Source organism: Caretta caretta, chromosome 26 (genome assembly GCF_965140235.1).
Source record: "Caretta caretta isolate rCarCar2 chromosome 26, rCarCar1.hap1, whole genome shotgun sequence".
In the NCBI taxonomy this organism is placed as follows: Eukaryota; Metazoa; Chordata; order Testudines; family Cheloniidae; genus Caretta; species Caretta caretta.
Genome location: NC_134231.1, coordinates 11,614,102 through 11,636,552, shown reverse-complemented (window position 1 = coordinate 11,636,552; position 22,451 = coordinate 11,614,102). Strand labels below are relative to the sequence as shown.

At 43.8% G+C, this 22,451-nt stretch overlaps 1 protein-coding gene across 2 annotated transcripts in view; it reads left to right on the top strand.

Moving 5' to 3' along the window:
- Window positions 1–22,451, top strand: part of LOC125626354 (pyroglutamylated RF-amide peptide receptor-like) — an 87,084-nt gene that overhangs the window by 58,941 nt on the left and 5,692 nt on the right. Inside the window, exons 2-5 of one of the 2 annotated variants that reach the window (XM_048829203.2) lie at window positions 11,992–12,150; window positions 15,924–15,985; window positions 19,374–19,609; window positions 21,133–21,230. In XM_048829203.2, coding sequence (XP_048685160.1) covers window positions 11,992–12,150; window positions 15,924–15,985; window positions 19,374–19,609; window positions 21,133–21,230 — 555 coding nt within the window. The remainder of the gene's footprint in view (window positions 1–11,991; window positions 12,151–15,923; window positions 15,986–19,373; window positions 19,610–21,132; window positions 21,231–22,451) is intronic. The other variant, XM_048829204.2, reaches the window with a different exon arrangement.

Here is a 22,451-nt window from a genome sequence, read left to right as displayed (position 1 = left end):
TATTAGTAATATGAGAATTAGAAGTAAGAGGCCTGGTTTTAACGTCACCTACCGCAGCGTAAATCAAGAATAATTCTAATAATGTAAAAGGAATTACACGGGCGTACGTGAGATTAGAATCACGTCTGATGTCCTACTAGCTTTTTCATCATATGCCTGAGCTGCTTTGTAATGTTGGCACCATTTATACTCCTTGAAACATGTACATTAAAAACAAATTCAGACTCAGAACATCGTTAGTGTTATTCTTCAGATAGGACCTTTTGTCACTGAAGTTTGGGTGGTGACGTGGATTAAATGGAGGGAGTTGGCTTAGATGTCATCTCCCTTTCTTGTCTGGGACTGTGGTTTTGAGTCTGATCCCATTGGCACAACCCAGCCATCTAGTTACATCTGAATCCAAAGAGCCCAAACCTACAAATGTCCCACACTGATCTATAGAGGAGGCAGGTCTGTTACCACTCCCAGAAAAGGGACTTTGGCCTGCTGCAGCCTCTGGTGATGATGTATCATATAAAAAGCCCTAGAGAAGCTGGACACATGGGTAGGAAATTAAGAGAAGTTCAGAAGATCCCCTGACACCAAAGGGAGTTAGGCACTTAATTACCTTTGAGGAGCTTGGCCTAAGTCCTTTAGCTGAGACCACTGCCTATCATGCCGACCAATATTATCTCATTGTTTCCTTACATTGCCCCGTCTGTCTGTCAGTACCTATCTGTTGTCTCTTGTCTTATACTTAGATTGTAAGCTTGTAAACTGTTGCTCCTTTGAAGTCTGTGGAAAAATACCATTTTGCACCAGCTTATGATCTGATCCCAAATCTGTTTTACAGAGGACAAGCATGTCTCTAGATTGCATGGATGTACATCATTGCATCACGGTAGGTCTAGAACAACAATTATCGTCCATTTGAAAACAAAATGAGGAGTATTTAGGACTCCATTCCTGTCACTGAAACTTATTGAGATAGCCTGCATTACTGGAAGAACATGTTCTCTGTGCAGTACTCCAAGACAACCGTAAAGACATTGGGTAATGTGGTATATATCAGTGCATATTTGACCATTGGTTTCATAAATGGGAAAAGGACGCCCATCTAAAGTATAATGCACCAATCATTTATCATATAACATCTATATTTGCCTAGCACCACGAGATTCCATGCACAGGACACATGCAGTACAAATCAACCTTCCTCCTATGAATTACCACATCAGTTTCAACAGGGTACTGCACTTCTTTAATCATAAAGAAGTGATACACCTTTGCAATGTGTTATTGAACAGTTGCAATATTCCACCCTAGAGGAACCCTGGTCTCCACCACATACACTCCTTTGTAACTTGTTTGTATATTTGGGGGCAGGGGTGGATGCTGCATAAATGCAATATCTCAGCAATCTAATCCCTATCAATTTGCAAGCTTTGGACTTCTCTTAATTTCCTACCCATGTGTCCAGCCTCTCTAGGCCTTTTTATATGATACATCCTCACCGGAGTTTGCAGCTTTTCCTATTTTTGTATTGTTAGTTACGAGGCAGAATGGCCCTTTAAAGGAGATGAATTTAGCCTCACCTCTGACTAATTAGCTGCCTCCCCACAGTGGGATTTGATGCAGGTAAAAGGGAGTCGGTTCCACTGAGCAGAAGAAAGGATAATGAGACCTTCAGGGAGCAGACAGGCAGGAGGTGCAGTGTCAGGAGTTTTTCACACTAAGCGGCTAGAAAGGCCTGGCTGGAGCTACCTGCCGTGAATGGAAGGGGCAGAAGCCTTGAAGAGGGAAAGGACTGAGGAAACATTGGACAGCAGGAGCTGGGTCTGGGGAAAAATTGTTGGAACTGCAGAGTGGGACAAAGTTTTGTTCGGGTTTGAGTTAGTTGTTGAATTGGGATGTTATCGCTTACAACCAGACTCCAGAGTAAGAGGGTACTGTTTTTGAGAACTCCAAGAAAAGGAAACTGAGGAGGGGCAGGGTATGAAAGCAGATTGGGTCTGACCCTATTCCAAGTAACCTCCATTAATAGCTGTTAATTCATCTGCCATTCAGCACTTCAATGCAGTTGTTAAATAAGATCAAACCTACCACAAACCTTTGCAGTTCTCCACTAGATAGATGCATACACTGGCTTTTGTTTAAGAGGGTAGTGTGATCCAGTGGAGACAGCACAGCTCTAGAATTCAGGAGACCTATGTTCAATTTGCAGCTCTGCTACTGATGGGCTGGGCAAGTCACTTAACCGCTCTGTGCCTCAGTTTCCCCATCTGTACAAATGGGGATAATGATACTTGCCCTCCCTTGTAAAGTGCTTCGCAATCTATAAAAGAAATTTCTATATAAGAGCTAATTATTATGGATTGCAGCCAGTTTTCTGTCCAAAAGGGAATGGGCCAAATCCTCATCTGATGTAATTCAGCATAGCTCCTTTGAATTTATGCTAATTTGCACCTGCCAAATTGTTAAACTCAGTTATTTTATCAAAGTAAATTTTAATTATAGTTTTGCAAGATAAAATACATCAGTTGTTGTTCAAATGTTTTATTAAACCCCAAATATATTATGTCCACTGCTTCCTCTGTTCCCATTAATTTTGTAAATCCATCAAGAAAATCATCACGTGTCTGGCAAGATTAGTACCTTAGAAATTAATTCTGCTTATTGCTCACAGTTCTTTTATGTTCAAGGAACGTTAAGAGGGGTTTTTTTCCCCCCTGCCTCCTAATATTTTAGATTTGACAGATGCTTGTCAAATATTCAATGCCTGAAGGGTCAATCAGAACTCACCACCTTAAGTGAATTAGGCATGGCATTGTACTGTATTTCCACCTGCATTTTAACAAATGCAAGGTCAGTTTCAAGTGTTAAGTTCAGCGCGTTGGTAGGAAATGAGATTATTAAATAACTCATCATTTTCCATTCCATTTGATCCACCCAGCCTATGAGGGGGTGGAAAGACACTGCGTCTGAATAAAGAATGCAATGGAAAAGGTTGAGATGGGATACATAAAAATCCATTTGATGTATCTATCTCTTGTTGAGCAGGAGACAAGGAATGTCCCATTGCCTTTGAGTTAAGAAATTAGCCACGAGAGTAAAAAGTCCATTTCTCTTTCACAAACAGTTCCCCACTTTATTTAAACTAATAATACTTAGCTCCTGTCATAGATCCAGTCCCCCTTCTGGTTACCCACTGCACGCTCTTTGGTCACTCGATTACAGACCTAAAAGTGGCAATTCCTCAACAAAAAACCTTCAAAAACAGACTCCAACGAGAGACTACTGAACTGGAATTAATTTGCAAACTGGATACAATTAACTTAGGCTTGAATATAGACTGGGAGCGGATGGGTCATTACACAAAGTAAAACTATTTCCCCTTGTTTATTTCCCCCCCTACTGTTCTTGTCAACTGCTGGAAATGGCCCACCTTGATTATCACTACAAAAGGTCCGTGTGTCCCCCCCACCCTCCGCTCTCCTGCTCGTAATAGCTCACCTTTCCTGATCACTCTTGTTACAGTGTGTATGGTAACACCCATTGTTTCATGTTCTCTGTGTATATAAAATCTCCCCACTATATTTTCCACTGCATGCATCCAATGAAGTGAGCTGTAGCTCACGAAAGCTTATGCTCTAATAAATTTGTTAGTCTCTAAGGTGCCACAAGTACTTCTTTTCTTCACTGCACTGCTGTGACCCTCTGTTCAGATCAGAGGAGGAAATATCTTTCCCCAGCTTGAGCACACCTATTGTTCATTCAAAGCACCATGGTTTATTGTTCTATTGTTCATTCAAAGCACCATGGTTAATATTAAGTATCTCCCCATTGTCCTCAGCCTGAGGAAGACATGCTTTTCAGGCTGGTAAGACACAGGGAATACACATAGAGAAGAAGAGCTCTGTGTAGCTTGGAAGTTTGTTTCTTTCACCAACAGAAGTTGATCCAATAAAAGATATTATCTCCCCCACCTTGTCTCTTGTTTGTACAGACAGATCCCCGAATGATATATAGGCATGTTCCTTTCTTAGATCACAGAACATGTTACAAAGAAAAGCCAGGACCATTTTGCTCATGGGGAAACTGAGGCACTATACAGGGAAGCAACTTGCGCAAGGTCACTCAACAGGTCAGTGGCAGAACTGAGAATGGAAGCCAGGTCTCATAACTCCCAGTCCAGTGCTCTGGCCAGGGAATCACACTGTCTCCTCCTCAGAAAGCTTCCTTATGTTAGAATAATATTACGGGAGAAGAATGGCAACCTTTAAGCTGTAGCCCAAGACAGACTGTGTGACAGAAGAGAGGAAACTCAAGATGAGAGCGTATGAAACCAGCAGGGCACGGAATACAATGTATTCCTTTTTTTATGATACATTACAATTAACTTGCTTGTGTGCATCTGACTGGCCTCTCCAGGATGAAAACAGAACCGCTGAACTGGGTGTCATAGGTCCTATACAGCCAGCAGATAATGGAGATTTTCCTTTAGGCATTAGTGCTTTTGGAAGTCTATTTTTGCTGCCGTTACGGTGTGGTACTGCAATGTGGGTTATTAAGAAATGTGATGTCTTAGGTAGGCATGGATTTGTTACGATATTTTTATTATTATCTAGCTCTTATACAGTGTTTTTAATTGGTAGATCTCAAAGCACATTACAGAGGTCAGTATCATTTTTCCCATTACAAATGGGGAAACAGAGGCATGGAGAAGGGAAATGACTTATCCAACATGACCCAGCAGGCCAGCGGCAAAGCCAGGAATAGAACCCAGTGTTTCCTGAGCCCCAGTCCAGTGCTCTAACAACTAGATACAATATTAAGCTATTCATAATTACTGGTGAGTATTTCCAGTCCAAATTCAAGAGATGAAATAAAGCAACAGCAAAAAAAAATATAGTAATTAAAAAACAAATATCATTAACTACCATATATCTGAGTCCATTTTATAAAATAAAATTTAAAGGATTTTATCTTTAGACCGATTGAAACAGAAGATCACTGTAATTTAAAAGAGCAAAAGATGTACCCAGCTGCAGTTTGGGGCCAGACCCTCAGCTCATGTAAATCAGTGGAGCTCCACTGAAGTCAAAGGAGCTAGGTCTGTTGACATCTGATGAGGATCTGGCCCATAGTTTCAGATCAATAGATGGCTTAATACTCTAACTGGATACCTGCCTTGCACCTTCAGGAGTTGCCTACACCAGTGCAAAGTGGAGGTAGATGGACGTGAGTGTGACGTGGTAGCATTTTACACTCACTCTGCGCTGGTGTAAACAGCACCCGGTGCAGTGCAGAGGAGAATCGGACCCTTTGGTTCAGATTCTGAACCAGAGTAAATCAGGAGTAAATCCAGTGATGTTAATGGCCCAGCTCACTGGGCTGGCGTAAATCAGTGTCGCTCCACTGCAGTCATGCACTGAGGATTTGGCCCATTATATATAATTCCTGGGCAGAGCTGGGGCCAGGCATAAGAAGATTAAGCAATTGCTTAGGGCCCCAAACAGCTCAAGGCAGCCCCTTACTCCTTTTTTATTATAAGAATTTGCCTGTTTTCGTATTGGGGGGTGGGGTGGGGGGGGAGGAGAATATATTCCTGCTTAGGGCCGCCAGTGGGCTAGCACCAGGACTGCTCGTGAGGCCAGATCCCCAGCTGGCATAAATCAGCGTAGTTCCAGAGAAGTCAAAGGAGCTGCGCCAATTTACACCAGTCTAGGATCTAGCCTTTGGGCTTTGTCGAGCTCAGCTGCTTATCTGCTTTTCTTCCCATCTCCTTTGATTCTCTTCTCCCCTTGCCTTATCCTCTCCCATCCCTGTTTCCTGATGGGCAGACTGTATTCCCTGGCTTTGCAAACAACCCCCCCCCCCCCCAAGGGAATCACTACACTGACAATACACGTGCCTAATGCTTGGATAGCCCTTTTCATCTTCAAAGCAAACCCCCACACCTCCGAATCTTCATAACAGTGGTGGAAGGGAGGCATTATCCTATTAAAATAGAGAAAGAAGAAACGTTGCAGAAGAATTGGACTGCGTTATCCATAAACATCTGGGTTCTTCACAATTAACTTTAATAATACATTTTTCTCTTCCAAAAGTCGTCACGTACATCTGCTAACCCTTGCAAAACCCCAGTGAGGTAGCTATCCCTATTTTACAGATGGGGAAACTGAGGCACGAAGCGAGTGGTTAAGCAACTTGCTGAATATCCCAGTGATTATCTGGGAATGTAACTCAGGAGTTTCGGGCTCTTGATCTTGTGCTCCGACCACCAGATCGTGTCTTAGACCTTTTCTACACTGGGGACAACCCCTGGTGCAGACAATATAAACCCTTACAAGCTGCAATTTGCAATGGTGCAGCTGGCTTCTGTGTCAAGCAGGGGTGGTCTCCACTGGTGAAAACAGGGGCTTTCTGTGCTACAGTTCAGGCTGGTGCAGCTAGGCTGGTAGCTGGTCAACAATGACTGAAATCAGGGCAAATCTCCAATGCTGACGAGTTCTCAGTCTTGCCAAACAAGGGGAAACACCAGGTTTGTACAGGAAGGGAAAGGTATGAAAATCTGGGAATAGCACTAGATCAAAGAAAGACGGGGACCACCCTTGCCAGAAATGGAACTGTGATTGCTTAAACCACAAATCAACTCTTGAACCTCAGGGATTCAGCTTCCCGACGGAACTTACAAAAAAGCCAAACAGGGCCTCAGGAACCCAATTCCAGACAGAAATGATGGGCCAGATTTCAGCTGATATCACTCCACTGATGTCCATTTACACCCGCTGAAGACCTGGCCTTTTAATTGCTAAATTACATTAGAAATGCTGGAGCAAATTAATCATTGGCACACCTTGTACAAGTGGATGGAGTGACACCAGGGATTTATTTGGACTGGAGCCTTCATAGGCTCATTAAAAATCAATTTGATTCTAGACAGCAGAATTTTCTTGTGTTAGAAAGGGGAGAACTGTATTGTTCACTTAACAGCTGACTTAATGCCTTACACCCACATGGCCAACAGTTACTATCCCTTTGTGTATACTCCCCATACTGAACAGGTCAAAGGCAAGCCACCTATCCCCAAATGCATCGTGGCCTCAGCCATATTCTCTGGGAGTTGGATCTGGCAAGCTAAGCAGGACTGGAGTGAGCTAGTTTGTGTAATCACTGCAGGGTGGTCTCTAGCCTTTACCCACAGCTGGGCCAGCTAGCTTGGCTTTAAAGCAACACCAAACTTGAGCCAGAGGGTTTTGTGTGTGTGCGGATGAGGTGGGTAAGAGTATTAGGGATGACATCCAAGTAAAAGCCCACATTAATGCTGCAGGGAAGACAGCCCCTAAGTGGCTTGTCCACGTACACACAGCATGTACTATGGCAGAACAGGGAACCAAAAATCACCTCTCCTGAGTCCTAGCCCAGTGGAACTTCATCCATCTCCTTCCAGCCCGAACTATATTTTTTGTGTGGAGAGATGTCCCAGTGGCCTCTCTTCCTACAGGTTTCAGAGTAGCAGCCGTGTTAGTCTGTATTCGCAAAAAGAAAAGGAGGACTTGTGGCACCTTAGAGACTAACCAATTTATTTGAGCATAAGCTCCTATAGTGCAGCTTGGGAGACGTACCAGGTCAAGCCAACTCTCCTCCACAATGCAAAGGTTCTTCAGCATAGAATAGAAACCCCCTGGCTTTCCCAGCTCCAGCCACAGCAGGTAGTAGACTCTATTAGCTCCTAGCACACCCACTAGAGGGCAGACTCTCAAAGGTGCCCAATTCCCTTTGGCAATTAACCAGAGAAGAATATCGAATTCCCATTGGTGCCTTTGATAATCTCCTCACTGTGATTATCTTAGCCAGCAGCTTTAGGAATAACTCATCTCCAGATCCAGGGCTAGGAAAGGACTCCAGTTTCAAAGCCCAGATGCGTCCGTGCTAAAAACAATCTCTCCACCTCCACGTTTTGGGACTGTGCTCCAGAGAGTTTGTTACTTGAGAAAACATATATTCAGCCTCACGTCACCCGTTGGGTTCTTTAAATCTGCATCCACAATCTTCAAACCTCTATTTCCTTAACACTTCCACATAAATCAGACATGAGGGTCAGAAAAGGCAGCCTCATGTGTGCCCGTCAGTTGCTAGGGAGCCCAGCAGATGAGCAACAGATTAGATGAGCTCCCTTGAAGCTCTTTCATCTCAGGGGAAAAGGCTGTAAAATGAGCAGAAAATTGTTCAAACGCCAACAATTTCATTGTGCTCCGGGAAAGTCTCAGATGCAGATAAATCCCCAGCGATAGCATCAGAAGCTGCTGCCAGTCCTGGCTCTAAAAAAGCAAATGGGCTGAGATGGAAACTCATCCTTTCCAAAGAGGTGGGGGGCGTTCACTGTATTATTTGGCATATGCAATCCAGGCAAGCCAAGCCACAGCGTTCTTGTCAACAACGTTCAAGGCACAAAGACCTCCAGGAAGTTGAGTCAGTTAGTAGTCACTTGATGCAGATGTCTCTCAATATTCTAGCATCCTACTGGGAGTTTGGTAGTATTGTACCCAGCATCTGGCATCTGGAACAAAACACAATTTCAACTGATTCTCATGCAAAAGAAAACCAGATAAAACCTCCATCTACTGATGCCAGCATGACTGATCCTTGTGTCTGCTTTACACAACGGCCATGTGATCAGATAACTTCAGAAGGCCATTCATCGTTGACTGGCACGATCAGACTTCAGCATCCAACTTTCCCCTCTTCTCCGACAGAACTAATGCTCTTCAGAGCTTCTTATTCCACTGTTATGAAATGAAGGGTTTTGGTGTTGGGGAATTCTGCTCTGTTATACTGATGTAAATCTGAAGTCAAGTGGAGTGACTCTGGATTTATACCAACATAGCTGAGCAGAATTTGACCCCAAATCATCATCCTAAAACTTCGCCCTCAATCAAAGGAGTGGCACGCTAAAACGAGATTCAGGAGCTGGGGAACGCTAACCTAAAAACAGTGTTATAATCCTTCAGAGTAGCTTGCTTAACATCCCAGCACGATGACTTTAGTGGCCTGATGAATGATGCATATTCCATAAATTATCTGCCCTAAGTGCCTGATGTCCAGTTGCTCTGTTCCTCCCTTTGGGAAGGGTCAGGGGGCATGGTGGAAGGTGTTTTTTAAGCCACCTTTGATATCTTATCACCCTGCTGCAAGTAAAAGCAGCCTCGGGGCTACTCTACCTTATGCTCTGCTTCACATGGTCCCCTGTCTGGCCTGAAAGGCAGAAAAGACCCATAGCAGTTCTGATTGGCCCCAACACCACGCTTTGGGAGCAGGTTGGGCACAGAGACCTGGTGGCAGCTCTACAGTGCCTGTGAAGGCATTTGCAACACGGGGTATTTTCAGGAGACTGTTTCTGAAAACAGCATGCTGCCAGAGATGCAGAAGGAGACTTTAATAACACACCACCTCTTGCTTATATAGCACTTTTTGCCCATAAATCTCAAAGCACTTTACAGAGGTGCTCAGTATCATCATCCCCATTCCACAGAAACTGAGGCACAAAGAGGGAGCATGACCTGCCCAAGGTCACCCCAGCAGCAGAGCTCAGATTTCCTGAGTCCCAGTTCAGTGTTCTATCCACTAGGCCACAGTGAGCTGAAAGTTTAGTGTAAATGAGAATCAGACCATAAGGCTAAAATGATCAGTCCAGCCCCTGGCCCGAGCACAAGGCAGGCCTTGCTCTTCCCAGTCTGTGGACCCCAACGGCTGGAGATAGGGTCAGGGGATGTGATCATTCCCCTCTATTCGGCATTGGTGAGGCCTCATCTGGAGTACTGTGTTCAGTTTTGGGCCCCACACTACAAGAAGGTTGTGGAAAAATTGGAAAGAGTCCAGCGGAGGGCAACAAAAATTATTAGGAGGCTGGAGCACATGACTTATGAGGAGAGGCTGAGGGGACTGTGGTTATTTAGTCTGCAGAAGAGAAGAGTGAGGGAGGATTTGATAGCAGCCTTCAACTACCTGAAGGGGGGTTCCAAAGAGGATGGAGCTCAGCTGTTCTCAGTAGTGGCAGATGACAGAACAAGGAGCAATGGTCTCAAGTTACAGTGGGGGAGGTCTAGGTTGGATATTAGGAAAAACTTTTTCACTAGGAGGGTGGTGAAGCACTGGAATGGGTTACCTAGGGAGGTGGTGGAATCTCCATCCTTAGAGGTTTTTAAGGTCAGGCTTGACAAAGCCCTGGCTGGGATGATTTAGTTGGGGATTGGCCCTGCTTTGAGCAGGGGGTTGGACTAGATGACCTCCTGAGGTCCCTTCCAACCCTGATAGTCTATGATTCTATGACCCATGCCTGCCCAGACCTCTTTGGGCAGCTCTGGTGGGGCTTTTCCATGGGGCTGAGCTCTGTGTACCACCCAAGCAGCATCCTGCTGCTGTTTGCCCATGGAACCATACTGACTCCACAGCTTGGCGGCATCCATATCTGCAGAGCCCAGGGCTGGATTTGAGCTCAAGATATGCTCTGGCTTGGTGCAGTCCATTTAATGTCTGAGTGATACTTCCCTATTACCATTACACTGGTGAGGTCTTGGCTGCTTCCGAATATTGGTCTGAAATGAAAGAGGCTTACTATAGCAGTGTCTAAATCGAAGGCGGTGCGTGTGTGGGACGGGTTTTAAAGGTGATACTGTTAATTATTATTGGGTTTGGGGGGTTACCATAGTACCTATGAGCCCCAGTTGTAAACCAAGATCCAATGGTACATGGTGCTGCACGGCTCTGCAAGAAACTCCACCTTCCTGCATTGTGCCATGGACTCCACTGGATCGCTCTGTAGTCCCCATCCTAAGGGCTCTTGTGACATGCTGGCTAAAATTTCCCTTCTTTCACAGGGGGCTGGAAGGATTGTTGAGAAGTCATCACACTCAGCCCCTCGCTGCTTGTTTGTTTTAGCTCTGAAAGGCTGGGCAGACATCCAGCGGTCAAAAGTAATGTAATTGCACATTATCCTACACCGGCGTGCAGGAAAGAAAAGCATTGAATTCATACTGCAATTAAGCGGAAGCCTGCTGGACACGTGGCTAGATTCTCTCCCCTGTTTTCCTGCCACTTTGCAATGCTCAGGTGGTGCCCAGAGTCTCTAACTGGCTCGCTGAGATTTTCCCAGCATAGGAATGCCTACATACTCCGACTGACCCCACAATCTAGTGTAGGAGCATGTCTAGGGGGCGGAGGGGAGAGCACACCTGAGCTTGGCCAGTTCTTAGCTGATGCCTGGTCTCTTGGGGACCATCCCTACCTAGTGTATTTTAGAGAAGCCTTTAGGCTGCTCTGACTTAGAGCAGGGCCAGGCCAAGGCAGCTAGAAGGAATCAGGAAGTTACAGCTAGAGATGTGCAAATAATGGATTTTTCTTTTTGTTGGCAAATAGAAACAAAAAACCAACAACCAACCACCACCACCTGAGGGGCGGAGGGGGCAGTGTTGTTTGGGGTTGAATGCAAAATGACATTTTTTTAAATGTTTTAGCAAATCCAAAAGTCAGAAAAAAAAGTTTTGGGTCAAACTAAATATTTTATTTTGACAATATCATTTTGACAGTTTTTAAACATTTTTTCTTTAAAAAAAAATCCAAACCACTTGATGTGTTCCAATTTTTTTCCCCCGGTCAAAACAATTTGGCGAAGCCTGCAGGAATTCGTGAAATGTTTCCGTGGTGCTGAATCTCCATTTTTTCACCAAAAATAAGTTTTGTCTGAAAAATTTCACCTAACTCTAGTTATCACCAGTTCTTTGATGGTCCCCTCCTCTCCTGGGCTAAATAGATCTCTGTACAGGAAGGAATCTGGCTCAGGTTATTTGACAACCCCAAGATTACAAAGAAGTCCAAGCATAGAGGACAATCTGAGTTAGAATTGAGCCCCCCTTCCCCCTTCCACCAGCTGAAATTTGCTCCCAGGCCTTAGGGTTAGGATTTATTTCTGCCATGAGAGCCAGCACACTAAAATGTGTCTTTCTTTTCTAGGCCCCTTTGTGTGCAAGATGGTCCCCTTCATTCAGACCACGGCAGTTGTGGCCAGCACCCTTACCATGACATGCATTGCTGTAGAGAGGTACCAAGGAATAGTTCACCCACTGAAGATGAAGAGACAGTACACAAACAAGAGAACCTACAAAATGCTAGGTATGGCTGAGTATATATGTAGGGTAACTGGTAATGGGGCATGGAGTTTTGCACCTCTACAGTATTGCAAACTCCAAATGTTCAAAGATCATGAGTCAGGCTCACCAAAAAACATGAGATCAGCTTTCAGATCATGAGATTATGTACAAATAATAGATTCAAAGCTTTTTTTTTAATTTGCCTTCTATTTAAGGCTTTTTGAGCCTATAGGGTGCACTGAGGTCACATTTTTGAAGCTTTCTCCATAGCCACAAGGGCTAGAAACTTACTTTTTCTTTTTAAGAATGAAAGCTGAAATCATCCCATATCCACTTGACTCCAGGAGCTGGGGCTTTAAGGAAAACAATAATCATCATGAGACTCATGACAAAATTGTGAGAGTTGGCAATGCTGTCTCTAGGACACGTTCAAATCCAACCCATGTTGGACAAACATAGGGAAACCCCCATGGAAGCTAATAAGGGAACCTTCCCATTAACTTCCATGAGCATTGGCTTTGAGCCATTCTAGGTTGGCTGGTTTTTCTCTTTCATGAAAAAGACAAGTCATTCAGACTGAAAGCACATGTTTTCTTTTTGTGTCTGGCTAAACACAACACTGGGCAGGCCTGTAACAGAGGTGAGTTCTCTCACACAAACACACCAGTGCATTACACAATTTAATCCCTCACTATTTTCTTGAGTCCACTGTGACAGTCTGATTCTGCTCTCATTTACACCATCTTTACATCAGCATGATTTCAGTGGAACTATTCCTGATCCCCCGCCTGCTCCATCATGGAAGTGTGGGAAGAATCAAGTTTTACATTGCTGCTTTCAAGCTCTACAGAACTATAAAGACAGTGGGACTGATTCTGATCCTCTTACTCACCCTGAATAGCACCTTGTTACATGAGTGGCCTCACTGAAACCAGTGCTGTAGGATCTGGTTTACTTTTGCTATTAAAAACCATCGGTTTCAAAAAAAGTCTCAGGTCAGTGACATGTGTTTTTTGTTTTAATTGGATACATTTAAATCACATTTGAATCCCAGGTTCAATGATAAATGACACTTTGTCCTAAATTTAGTAATAACTTATGTCTGGGCAGAACAGGTCCCTGTGCCTTGGGTGATTTCAAACCAGATTGCACAAAAAGCACTGGGATGACACAATCCCTGGATAAACCTACATGGATGGGATGGACTAGATGACTTGATTTTAGAACTGGTCAAAACATTCCCAACAGAGCATTTCTCCATTGGAAAATGCTCTTTCACTGAAACAGACATTTTCTGCAGGAAGGTATCCGCTGTAGATGAAATTTCATCAAGGAAAAAGAATTGGAACGCAACATTTTGGTGGTGTCAGAATGGAACGTTTTGACACTCTCAGATTGTTCCATTTTGATTTCTCATTTCTAAATGACTTTTCATTTTGAAATGTTCATTTATTTTTAAAATCAAAATCAGACCGAAACTTTTCGACTTTCTGGTAAGAGGATGTTCTGATTGACCCCAAGTGAACATTTTTCAAAAATTCAGGTGGGCAGAAAATTTCCAAAAAAAGATGTTCGGTTTTGTTCCAATTGAGAACGAAAACAAATCTTCAATTTTTTTTTGTGGGATGCAAATTCCATTTCCTACAGATCTCTACGTAGTAGGACTAGAGGAGAGGAATCCATAGCTAATGCCACATTAAAAGGGGATATGTTGCAGAAGGAGACCTCACGCAGGAAAGAGTCCAGCAGAATACCCCTGGGGCTACTGGGAGCATCAACTGCCCCATTCGTTCATAGGGGACTCCTTCAGCATCACTCTATCCTGCTCTGGGGTGCTTCGTACTAGTGATGAGTCTGTGCTGGGGGAAGATGGTAGGTGCTCTCCTGGGGGAATGCAATGGTTCCTTCTGCCCAGGTGAAAAAGATTGTGTGTGTGTGTGTGTCTGTGTGTGTTGTGGAGGTGTGAGCAGGGCTTCCCTGGCCCGCTCCCCAGTCCCCAAACAACCACTCAGCAGCAGGCAAAAGATAGCCCGGCAGCACTGCAGTTATCTAGTGTGATTTTTGGCTTTACAGTGTTCGGCAGCTTGGCTTATACAATGCTTGATCCTGCCTCCTCTGAAATCAATGACAAAGCTCCCTTCAGCAGGGCAGGGTCAGGCTCACTGTAAAGAAGAGCTTGTAGGTTCAGGACTTCTTGCATGCTTACGAGGTTTTCCGTTTCCTTCCCCTGCCTGCATAAAGGGCCAGTGTACATAATTCTGAGCGTTACGTCAATCCTCAAAACTGGGTTTAAGTGGGACTTCAGGGTACATAGTCCTCATGCTGGCTCTCTGCACAAGGAAAAATTCATCTTCCAAGAGAAAAAGAATCTGCATTACCTGTGTGTTTGTTAAAGGAAAAGAAAATCCTTCAGCCTGAGTTACACCATGCTAGTGTGACCCCATTGATTTCAGAGGACATAAAAGGGAGCCGGGTATCTTCCTTTGTTTGCATCCCGCATCTGGCTTTGTGCAGGCGTCAGGTAATTTTTTTGAAAGATTGAAGAGTATTTAGCACTAGACCCAGGATGAGACAGAGAGATCAAGAGGTGGGGAACTTTGTGAGCTCTTAAATCCCTCTGAAATGAAAACATAATCCTGTTTCCTGGCACTAAAGTCATCTTTTGGATCTCAGAAACACACCCCCTCACAAAAGGCTGCAGGGAGACCTGGGTGAACTGCACAGGCTCCATTCATCTTATCTCAAACCCAACAAGTGGGGTGACATTTCTTGAACAGTTGTACAGCGGGTGCAATTAACAAGAGAATGCCCCTTCACCACCCACAGTGGTTACACCTAAGGTTTGATCCGATGCCCAATGAGGCCAGTGAAAAGGCTTTTGTTGACTGAATTGAACATTTCCTCACACCCAGACAGTTATTTCCCAATATAAGCATATGGAATATTGTACAGATGAAACAATACAAAGTTAAACAGCACACTGAGACACCTTTTTAAAAAGGTATCCAATATATTGGGCCAAATTGGGCCATGATCTATAGTAGCTCCAATGGTATAAATCAGGGAAAAACTCATATTTACAAACACAGTGACTTTCCCCATAACCAAAATTCATTGCACGTGAAATTTGCCCCTGTGCAGAGGGCTAACCCAAGGTCTACATCCCATTTGAACCATACTTTGAGCACTTAAATGGTGCATAACCCACAGTAGAATTTCAGCCTACAGTCTTATTCTGCGGACTTATTAGTCTCCTTGACTCACACTGAGTAGTAGTTTTCTTTAGAATAGCTCCATTTAAATCAATGGAACTATTTGCAAAGCACGATATTACTAAGCATGAGCAAGGGAGGCAGAATGAAAGTATAGTGTGATTATTCGTTTGGAACAATTTCCTTACTCTGAAAATTTGATTTCAAGTGAACAACATCTGGAGTTGGCTGGATCTGGAGACTGAAATACTGTTCATTTTAAACCAGGAAAAGTGTAAAGGATTAGATATTAGATTCTTAATCTGTAACTGATTCACCTTGACAATGAGCAAAGAATTCTCTGCAGAGAGAGGTAGAAAGGCCAAGCGAGTCCTGCAGTTATGCATAATTAACAAAGTGAAAAAAACAAGATGCTTCTTGATTGGCAAACTCTCAGTTATTAGAAATCTAGAGCCTCAGCTCTTTCATTCTAGCCAATTCACTTGGCAAAAGTAAACACTGACAAATGCCTTGAGATAAATGTTGAAAAGTAACGGTCATAATTGAAAGAATTAATTTCTTCCTTTCTTCTCTCTTTAAACAGGATTCGTATGGACGATTGCAGTCATTGTTGGGTCGCCCATGCTGTACGTTCAGACTCTGGAGGTAAATGCCAGTCACCCATTCATGGAAGAGAATGCTTATCTGAAAACTGCCACTCAGTGTTATTGTTAGGGTATGTCCACCTGCAATAAAACATCCAGGGCTGGCCTATGTCACCTGATTTGGGCTGGCGGGGCTCGGGCTGTAGGGCTATGAAATTGTAATGTAGACATTCAGGCTTGGGCTGGATATGTCTACACTGCAGCACCTGTAGACGTACCGAGCTAGCTTTGATCTAGCTGGTTTAACAATAGCAGTAAAGCCAAAGCAGCCTGGGCTAGCTGCTCGAAAACACATCCTAGTGAGCTTATGCAGTCCGTCCTGCCCTCGTTCCACTGCTATATTATTTGAGCTAGCTAGATCAAAGCCAGCTCAGATATGTCTGTGCAGTCACACCTCTGAGTGCAGTGCAGACAGGCCCTATGAATCCTTGTGCAATAGTCTGATGGCTTAACACACAAAATTCTTTGCCTGAGATCTTGCCACTAAGAAGCTTATGACAATAGGATTGGCAGGCAGTATATGTAGTACTGTTATCAGATAGAGAGGCCTGATTCTCCTCTCCTGCCAGTTTTATACCAGAGTAATCCCAGTGACCTCGGTGGAGTTACTCCCGATTTATACTGGTGTGAGAGGCAAATCAGGCCCAGAATGAATAGTAAAATTTTCCAGGGGGAAATCAGCAGGTCGTTTCAAAGAATGATGCTTCTACTGGATGTCAGTCAAGCCACCAGTGCCCACAGTTTGTCCCTGACAGCGACTTTAATCACAGTTAATTGGGATGTCTGAGTGAAAAACAACTGGGGACTCCCCTCCTTCCCGGTGCGTCATTGTAGAAGTGGGTATTAGCCATGCTCAGTGGCACTGCACATTGCTGTTCTATATGATAAGCAGAAGCGGCATGCTTTATGATATCGGCACTTAAAATCTCGTTCTGCGCCACATTTAACACAGCTTAGACGACGGGCCAGGTCCCCTGCAGTCGTATATCAGTATAGCTTTGTTGTCTTAAATGGAGCTCCACCAATCTACTCCCACCAGTCCCTTAGCTCTGTTCTTCTAGTGTGAATCAGGAGCAACTCCAGGGGGTTGACCCCAGCCTAACTGAAATCAGAAACTGTCCAAATGCAGTTAAATCATTTTTGCAAACGTCAAGTGTGTCAAACTAGAGAGTTTTCATAGAGGTGATGAACCAGTGAGCAGATCTTTGGGTCAGATGGACACTGCTACATTAGTTACATGCATAAAACATAATGGAAAAAAGATCCCATTTGCAGACACAGAGAACTATATCTCAGCTGTGCAGATTCACAGAAGGCATGCTCCGTTCCATACTTATGCCAATGGACCAATACCAATTTACAGCAGCTGATGAGCGGGCCCAGAGTGTTTTCATATTACCTGGCACTGACATCACACTTTTCATCTTCAAAGCACTCTACAAATGTAAATGAATTACATAGCAATTTAAATGTCCTGCTAGGAGAAGAGCTTTGTGTATGCTCGAAAGCACGTCTCTTTCACCAACAGAAGTTGGTCCAATAAAAGATAATATCTTGCCCACCTCGTCTCTGCTAGGAGAATTAACTTTACAGATCTGAGTGCTTATTTAAATACTTTCCTGCCAGAAGCCTTTAAAAAAGAAGGTATTTACATTTTCCAGACACTCTATTTGCTGACAGACAGCAAGGGTGGGCATGAAGTGAGTGATTATCTCCCATTCCCTCTGCAAAGCCAGTTTCTCTGCTGCATTTTGCATTGTTCCCTCTGCCTTTTTATAAGCATTGTGTCCTAGCAATTAGGGGCTTCTTCAGCAGTAACATCAATTTGTAAAGCAGCATTCTCACTGATAAACCATGTCAATCATTTTCCACTTTACATTGTCATCAATATATGCCAAGTGCCAGGTCTGTCTGAGTTTTATCTCACTATAACTCTGCAGCAGACAGAACTGTAAAACAGCTACTCAAGTCTGTAACAGAAGCTTCCAAGATGCAGTACGTAGTCAAATTAAGTATGGAGCCGGCAGAACTAAGCTATTGCTGTATTCATCAAGGGGAGACAAGGGATATGACATCTAGAGCAGGGGAGGAAAGGTTCCTGGGTCTATTTCCTGATTCTTCTTGTTACTTTGAGCAAATCACTTGGCCCTGAAAACGATTCAAAGGCTGGAAAAAATATACTTTCCAGCAAGAGACTTAAGGAGCTCCGTCTGTTCAGTTTATGAACAAGCTTAAGAGTTGACTTGATTACAGAGTATAAATACCGACACTATAGGGCTCTTTAATCTAGTGGAGAATGGCATAGATAGAACAAGAATCAATGTCTGAAAGGCAAAGGCAGACCAATTCAAATTAGAAATAAGGCACATATTTTTAACAGTGCATGGGATTAACCATTGAAACAAATGGACAAGGTTCAAAAAAGGGCAACAAAGATGCTCAAGGGTATGGAATGGCTTCCATACGAGGAGAGACTAAAAAGATTGGGGCTGTTCAGTTCAGAAAAGAGAGGAGAAGATTATAAAGGTCAATAAAATTATGACTGGTATGGAGAAAGTGAATAGAGAAATGTTATTTAACCCTTCACATAAACACAAGAACTACAGTCACCCGATGAAATGAATAGGCAGCACCTTTAATACAAACAATAGGAAGTACTTTTTCACAACACACAATTAACACCTGTGGAACTCACTGCCTGTGGGGATGTTATGATGGCCAAAAGCATAACTGGGTTAAAAAAAAACCTAGATAAGTTCACGAATGATAGGTCCATCAATGGCTATGAGCCAAGATGGTCAAGGATGTAACCTCATGCTTGGGGAGACCATAAACCTCTGATTGCCACAAGGCAGAAGGGGAAAACAAGTATGGATCTCTCCAAACTGCCCTGCTCTGTACACTTCTCCTGAAGTTTCACTGCCAGAGACAAGATACTAGGCTAAGTGGAACATTGGTCTGACCCTGTATGTCAATTCTTATGTAAAGTGACAATTTATATATAAGCAAAAAAAAAATCTTAACTCTTGGTGTTTCTGGTTTGGGTTCAAATTTCAAGGTGTTGGTCTATCTACCTACCTACCTAGCTTGGGGTTTTATACCGCTGCCCATCACCATGGTATCTGAACATCTTCGACGTAAAATCACTAGCAATAGCAAAGTCCCTAGTGGACTACACAGAGTCTCTGGCACTCCTCCCTTCTTGGCTTTTTGTTGCTTTTAGATTTGATTCGTTTCCCCTTTTCTTATTTATTGTCAGTGTTGTGTCATTCTTGTTCATACTGATATTATTTTCTCTGACGCTCCCTCTCTGATGCACTGATCATCTCTTGTAAGTCTCTGACCTTGTATCTTTCTCCACTCCACGCCCCTCCCCCCCCCACCCTTAGGTGAAATATGACTTTCTCTATAATATTCATCATGTCTGCTGTCTGGAGTCCTGGCATAGCATTGAGCTGCGCCGTGCTTATGCAATCTTTATCCTGGTGGCCTTGTTTCTGGTGCCACTCACGGCCATGCTGATGCTCTACTCCCGGATAGGATACGAGCTGTGGATCAAGAAACGGATTGGAGACTCTTCAGTATTGAACACCCTGAGTCGCCATGAAATGGCTAAAATAACAAGGTGGGTAGCCGCCTGTTTGACTGGCTTTAAATGGCACAGAGATAGGGTTGCCACCTTCGGTTGGATGAATTCTTGGAGGTTTCATCACATGGCATTATCTTTAATTAAAGATGAATCCTTAAAACCTGGAGACTATAGGACAATCCTGGAGACTTGGCAGCCCTAGACCAGAGGAGAAGCATCACAGTTTAGGCATGCGTGCGAGAACTAGTAGGCAATGTTGGCAGGTGGTTAGAAGAGAGGACTGGTCGTCTGGACTCCTGGGTTCTATTAATTGTTCTGCCACTGACTTACTGTAGAACCTTAGGCAAGTCCTATAGGGCTGTTCCAACACACACTGAAGTCAATGAGAACTTTTCCATTGACTCCAGTAAGTGTGGAATCAGAACTTTCATTCCTGTAGTATGTAGAAGCCCCAGTCCTGGGCCAGGACCCTGTTGTGCTGGGTGCTTTATGGTTCAGTTTCTCTCTCCGTTGCATAGGCCTGCCACTTAACTCCCATGGCTGTTAGGAAGCTCAGCCCAAAGAACGTTCCCCAGAATTTTGGCTGCCGTTTGTACCACACTTGTGAAATTCTTTCAGGAGGTCAGATTCCCACTCCCACCCTTTTCCCAGGAGACCTACAGAGTGATGCTCAAAGGGAGAGGCATGAAAGCAGCACAATCAAATGGAGAGCATATAGTCGTGGGCAGTACTAGTGGGCACTGATGCACCATAGAGGCCTATTCAGCTAACCCTGAAGAAACACAGGGAGAAGCAAAGAGCTGTCAGAGGGAGGGAGGAAATTTGGAGTGTCCCAAGAAGGAAATACCCAGAACCTGGGAAGCCTCTTTGGATTCTGCAATCCTGTTACGGCCCAAATAAACACATTGTCCCGATTCTCCTCCGACACCCGTTTTGCATCAGTGTAACTCCATTCACTTCCGTGGATACCTCCAGATTTACATCAGAGTCAGTGAGAGCAGAATTGGGCCCCTGAGCTTTCTGGGTGCTTATCCAACTGGAAGCAAAGCTGCAAACCTTTCGGGCATTATCCAACCCCTCTAGAAAATATAGCAATTTCCTGGCAAATGAAAAAATGTTAAGCCAGCTGGTATAATGGTCATAAAGTGGTTGTGATGCAGTCAGAAGAATTCCCATACTAGGAGTAGACCAGTGGTCAATCTACTTCAGAATTCTGACTCTGACAGGGGCCGGTATTAGCTGCTTCAGAGGCCTTTTGGCAATGAGTTCCACTGGTTAATTTTGCATTGTGTAGAAAAAAAGTGCTTCCTTTAATCAGATTGGTGGGGGCGGGGTGAGGGGGGTGGTATTTGCCACCTTTCAATTTCATTGACCATCCTTGTGTCCTTTTATCAGGAATGTGAATGCTTTACAGTGAATGCTTTTCACTCTCCTACCATCTGAACGCAACTAGCCTATTTCTCTCAGTACAAATGATCAGGTGCTGAATTTCTGCTTGCCTCCTGCTATAAATGTCTCCTTGTCAGCTCTCGCTCTCTGTCTCAAATGGCTTCCTCCAGGAAGAAGAAACGAGCCGTGATGATGATGGTTATTGTAGTGCTGTTCTTCGCTGCGTGCTGGGCACCTTTTCACGTTGTCCACATGTTGTTTGAATACAGTGAGTAGATATAAATTGAACTGATAAGACTCTGTGTGCGTGTGTGTGTGTGTGAGAGAGAGAGAGATCCTAAAATTCCTGAAATGACCAATAAAAATAAAACAAGAGACATTCCCTTGAGAGAAAAAAGAAAAGGAAGACTTGAGGCACATTAGAGACTAACAAATTAATTTGAGCATAAGCTTTCGTGAGCTACATTCAGTGCATTCAGATGCATTCAGTGGAAAAAGATGCATCTGATGAAGTGAGCCGTAGCTCATGAAAGCTTATGCTCAAATAAATTGGTCAGTCTCTAAGGTGCCACAAGTCCTCCTTTTCTTTTTGTGAATACGGACTAACACGGCTGCTACTCTGAAACCTCCCTTGAGACAGTAGCTCCACTGCAATTCCAGAATAGTCTATTAGCACCAATATATACTTAGCTCTTCTACTCATTCATCAAAACTGCATTGCTTAAGCCCCTTGATTTTTTTCATTAATGGTCTTCTCTGAACTCTTGTCCATTTGCCCATATCTTTCCGATACCGCATTGTCCAGAACTGACTGCAGTATTGCAGCATTGGAGATGATAGCTAAAGGCTAATGTACACAAGGAAACTATTCTGCAAAAACTATTCCTGAATAACTCCCTATAAGGACATTGTGTTCTAGACTCACTTTATTCCAGTGTAATTACTGCATTTCCAAAGAGCAGTAATTATTCTGGAATAAAATCCCTTTAGGCTCAAGAGAAGGAGCAATCAAGTCCCTTTATTGAGTAATGACAGCTGGGAGGCTACTGCCCAAGGCTCTAGGCAGCATGCCAGGTTAGTGCTAAGTTGTGTAGAGTGTGGGGTTTCCCTGGCTGCAAACACATGGCTAGGATATGGGCAGCAGACTCTGTGTGTTGGAGCAGAAAGCCTGGGGATGGGGTTGTGAATGTGGCTCTGAGAGGAAGCAGAGAGACAGAGCTTCTTGGGCAGAGAGCTCATGAAGTGGGCAGATTTGGGAATTTCTGAGCAAGAAAACTGCCTACTGTTGTTTGTTTCTAATGTGTCCGGGGAGATAGACTGTGTACATTTTTTGTAAATAAACAAGATGACACCAAAAGTAGACCTGACTTGCAGTAGCAATTTCTCATCCTAATGGAAACAATCCTTCAAAGTCCTGAACTTTAGCTAACAGCTTGGGCCAGAGGGGAAACACTATTATCTAAATTGGGTAGAATGCCTGACCCATTTG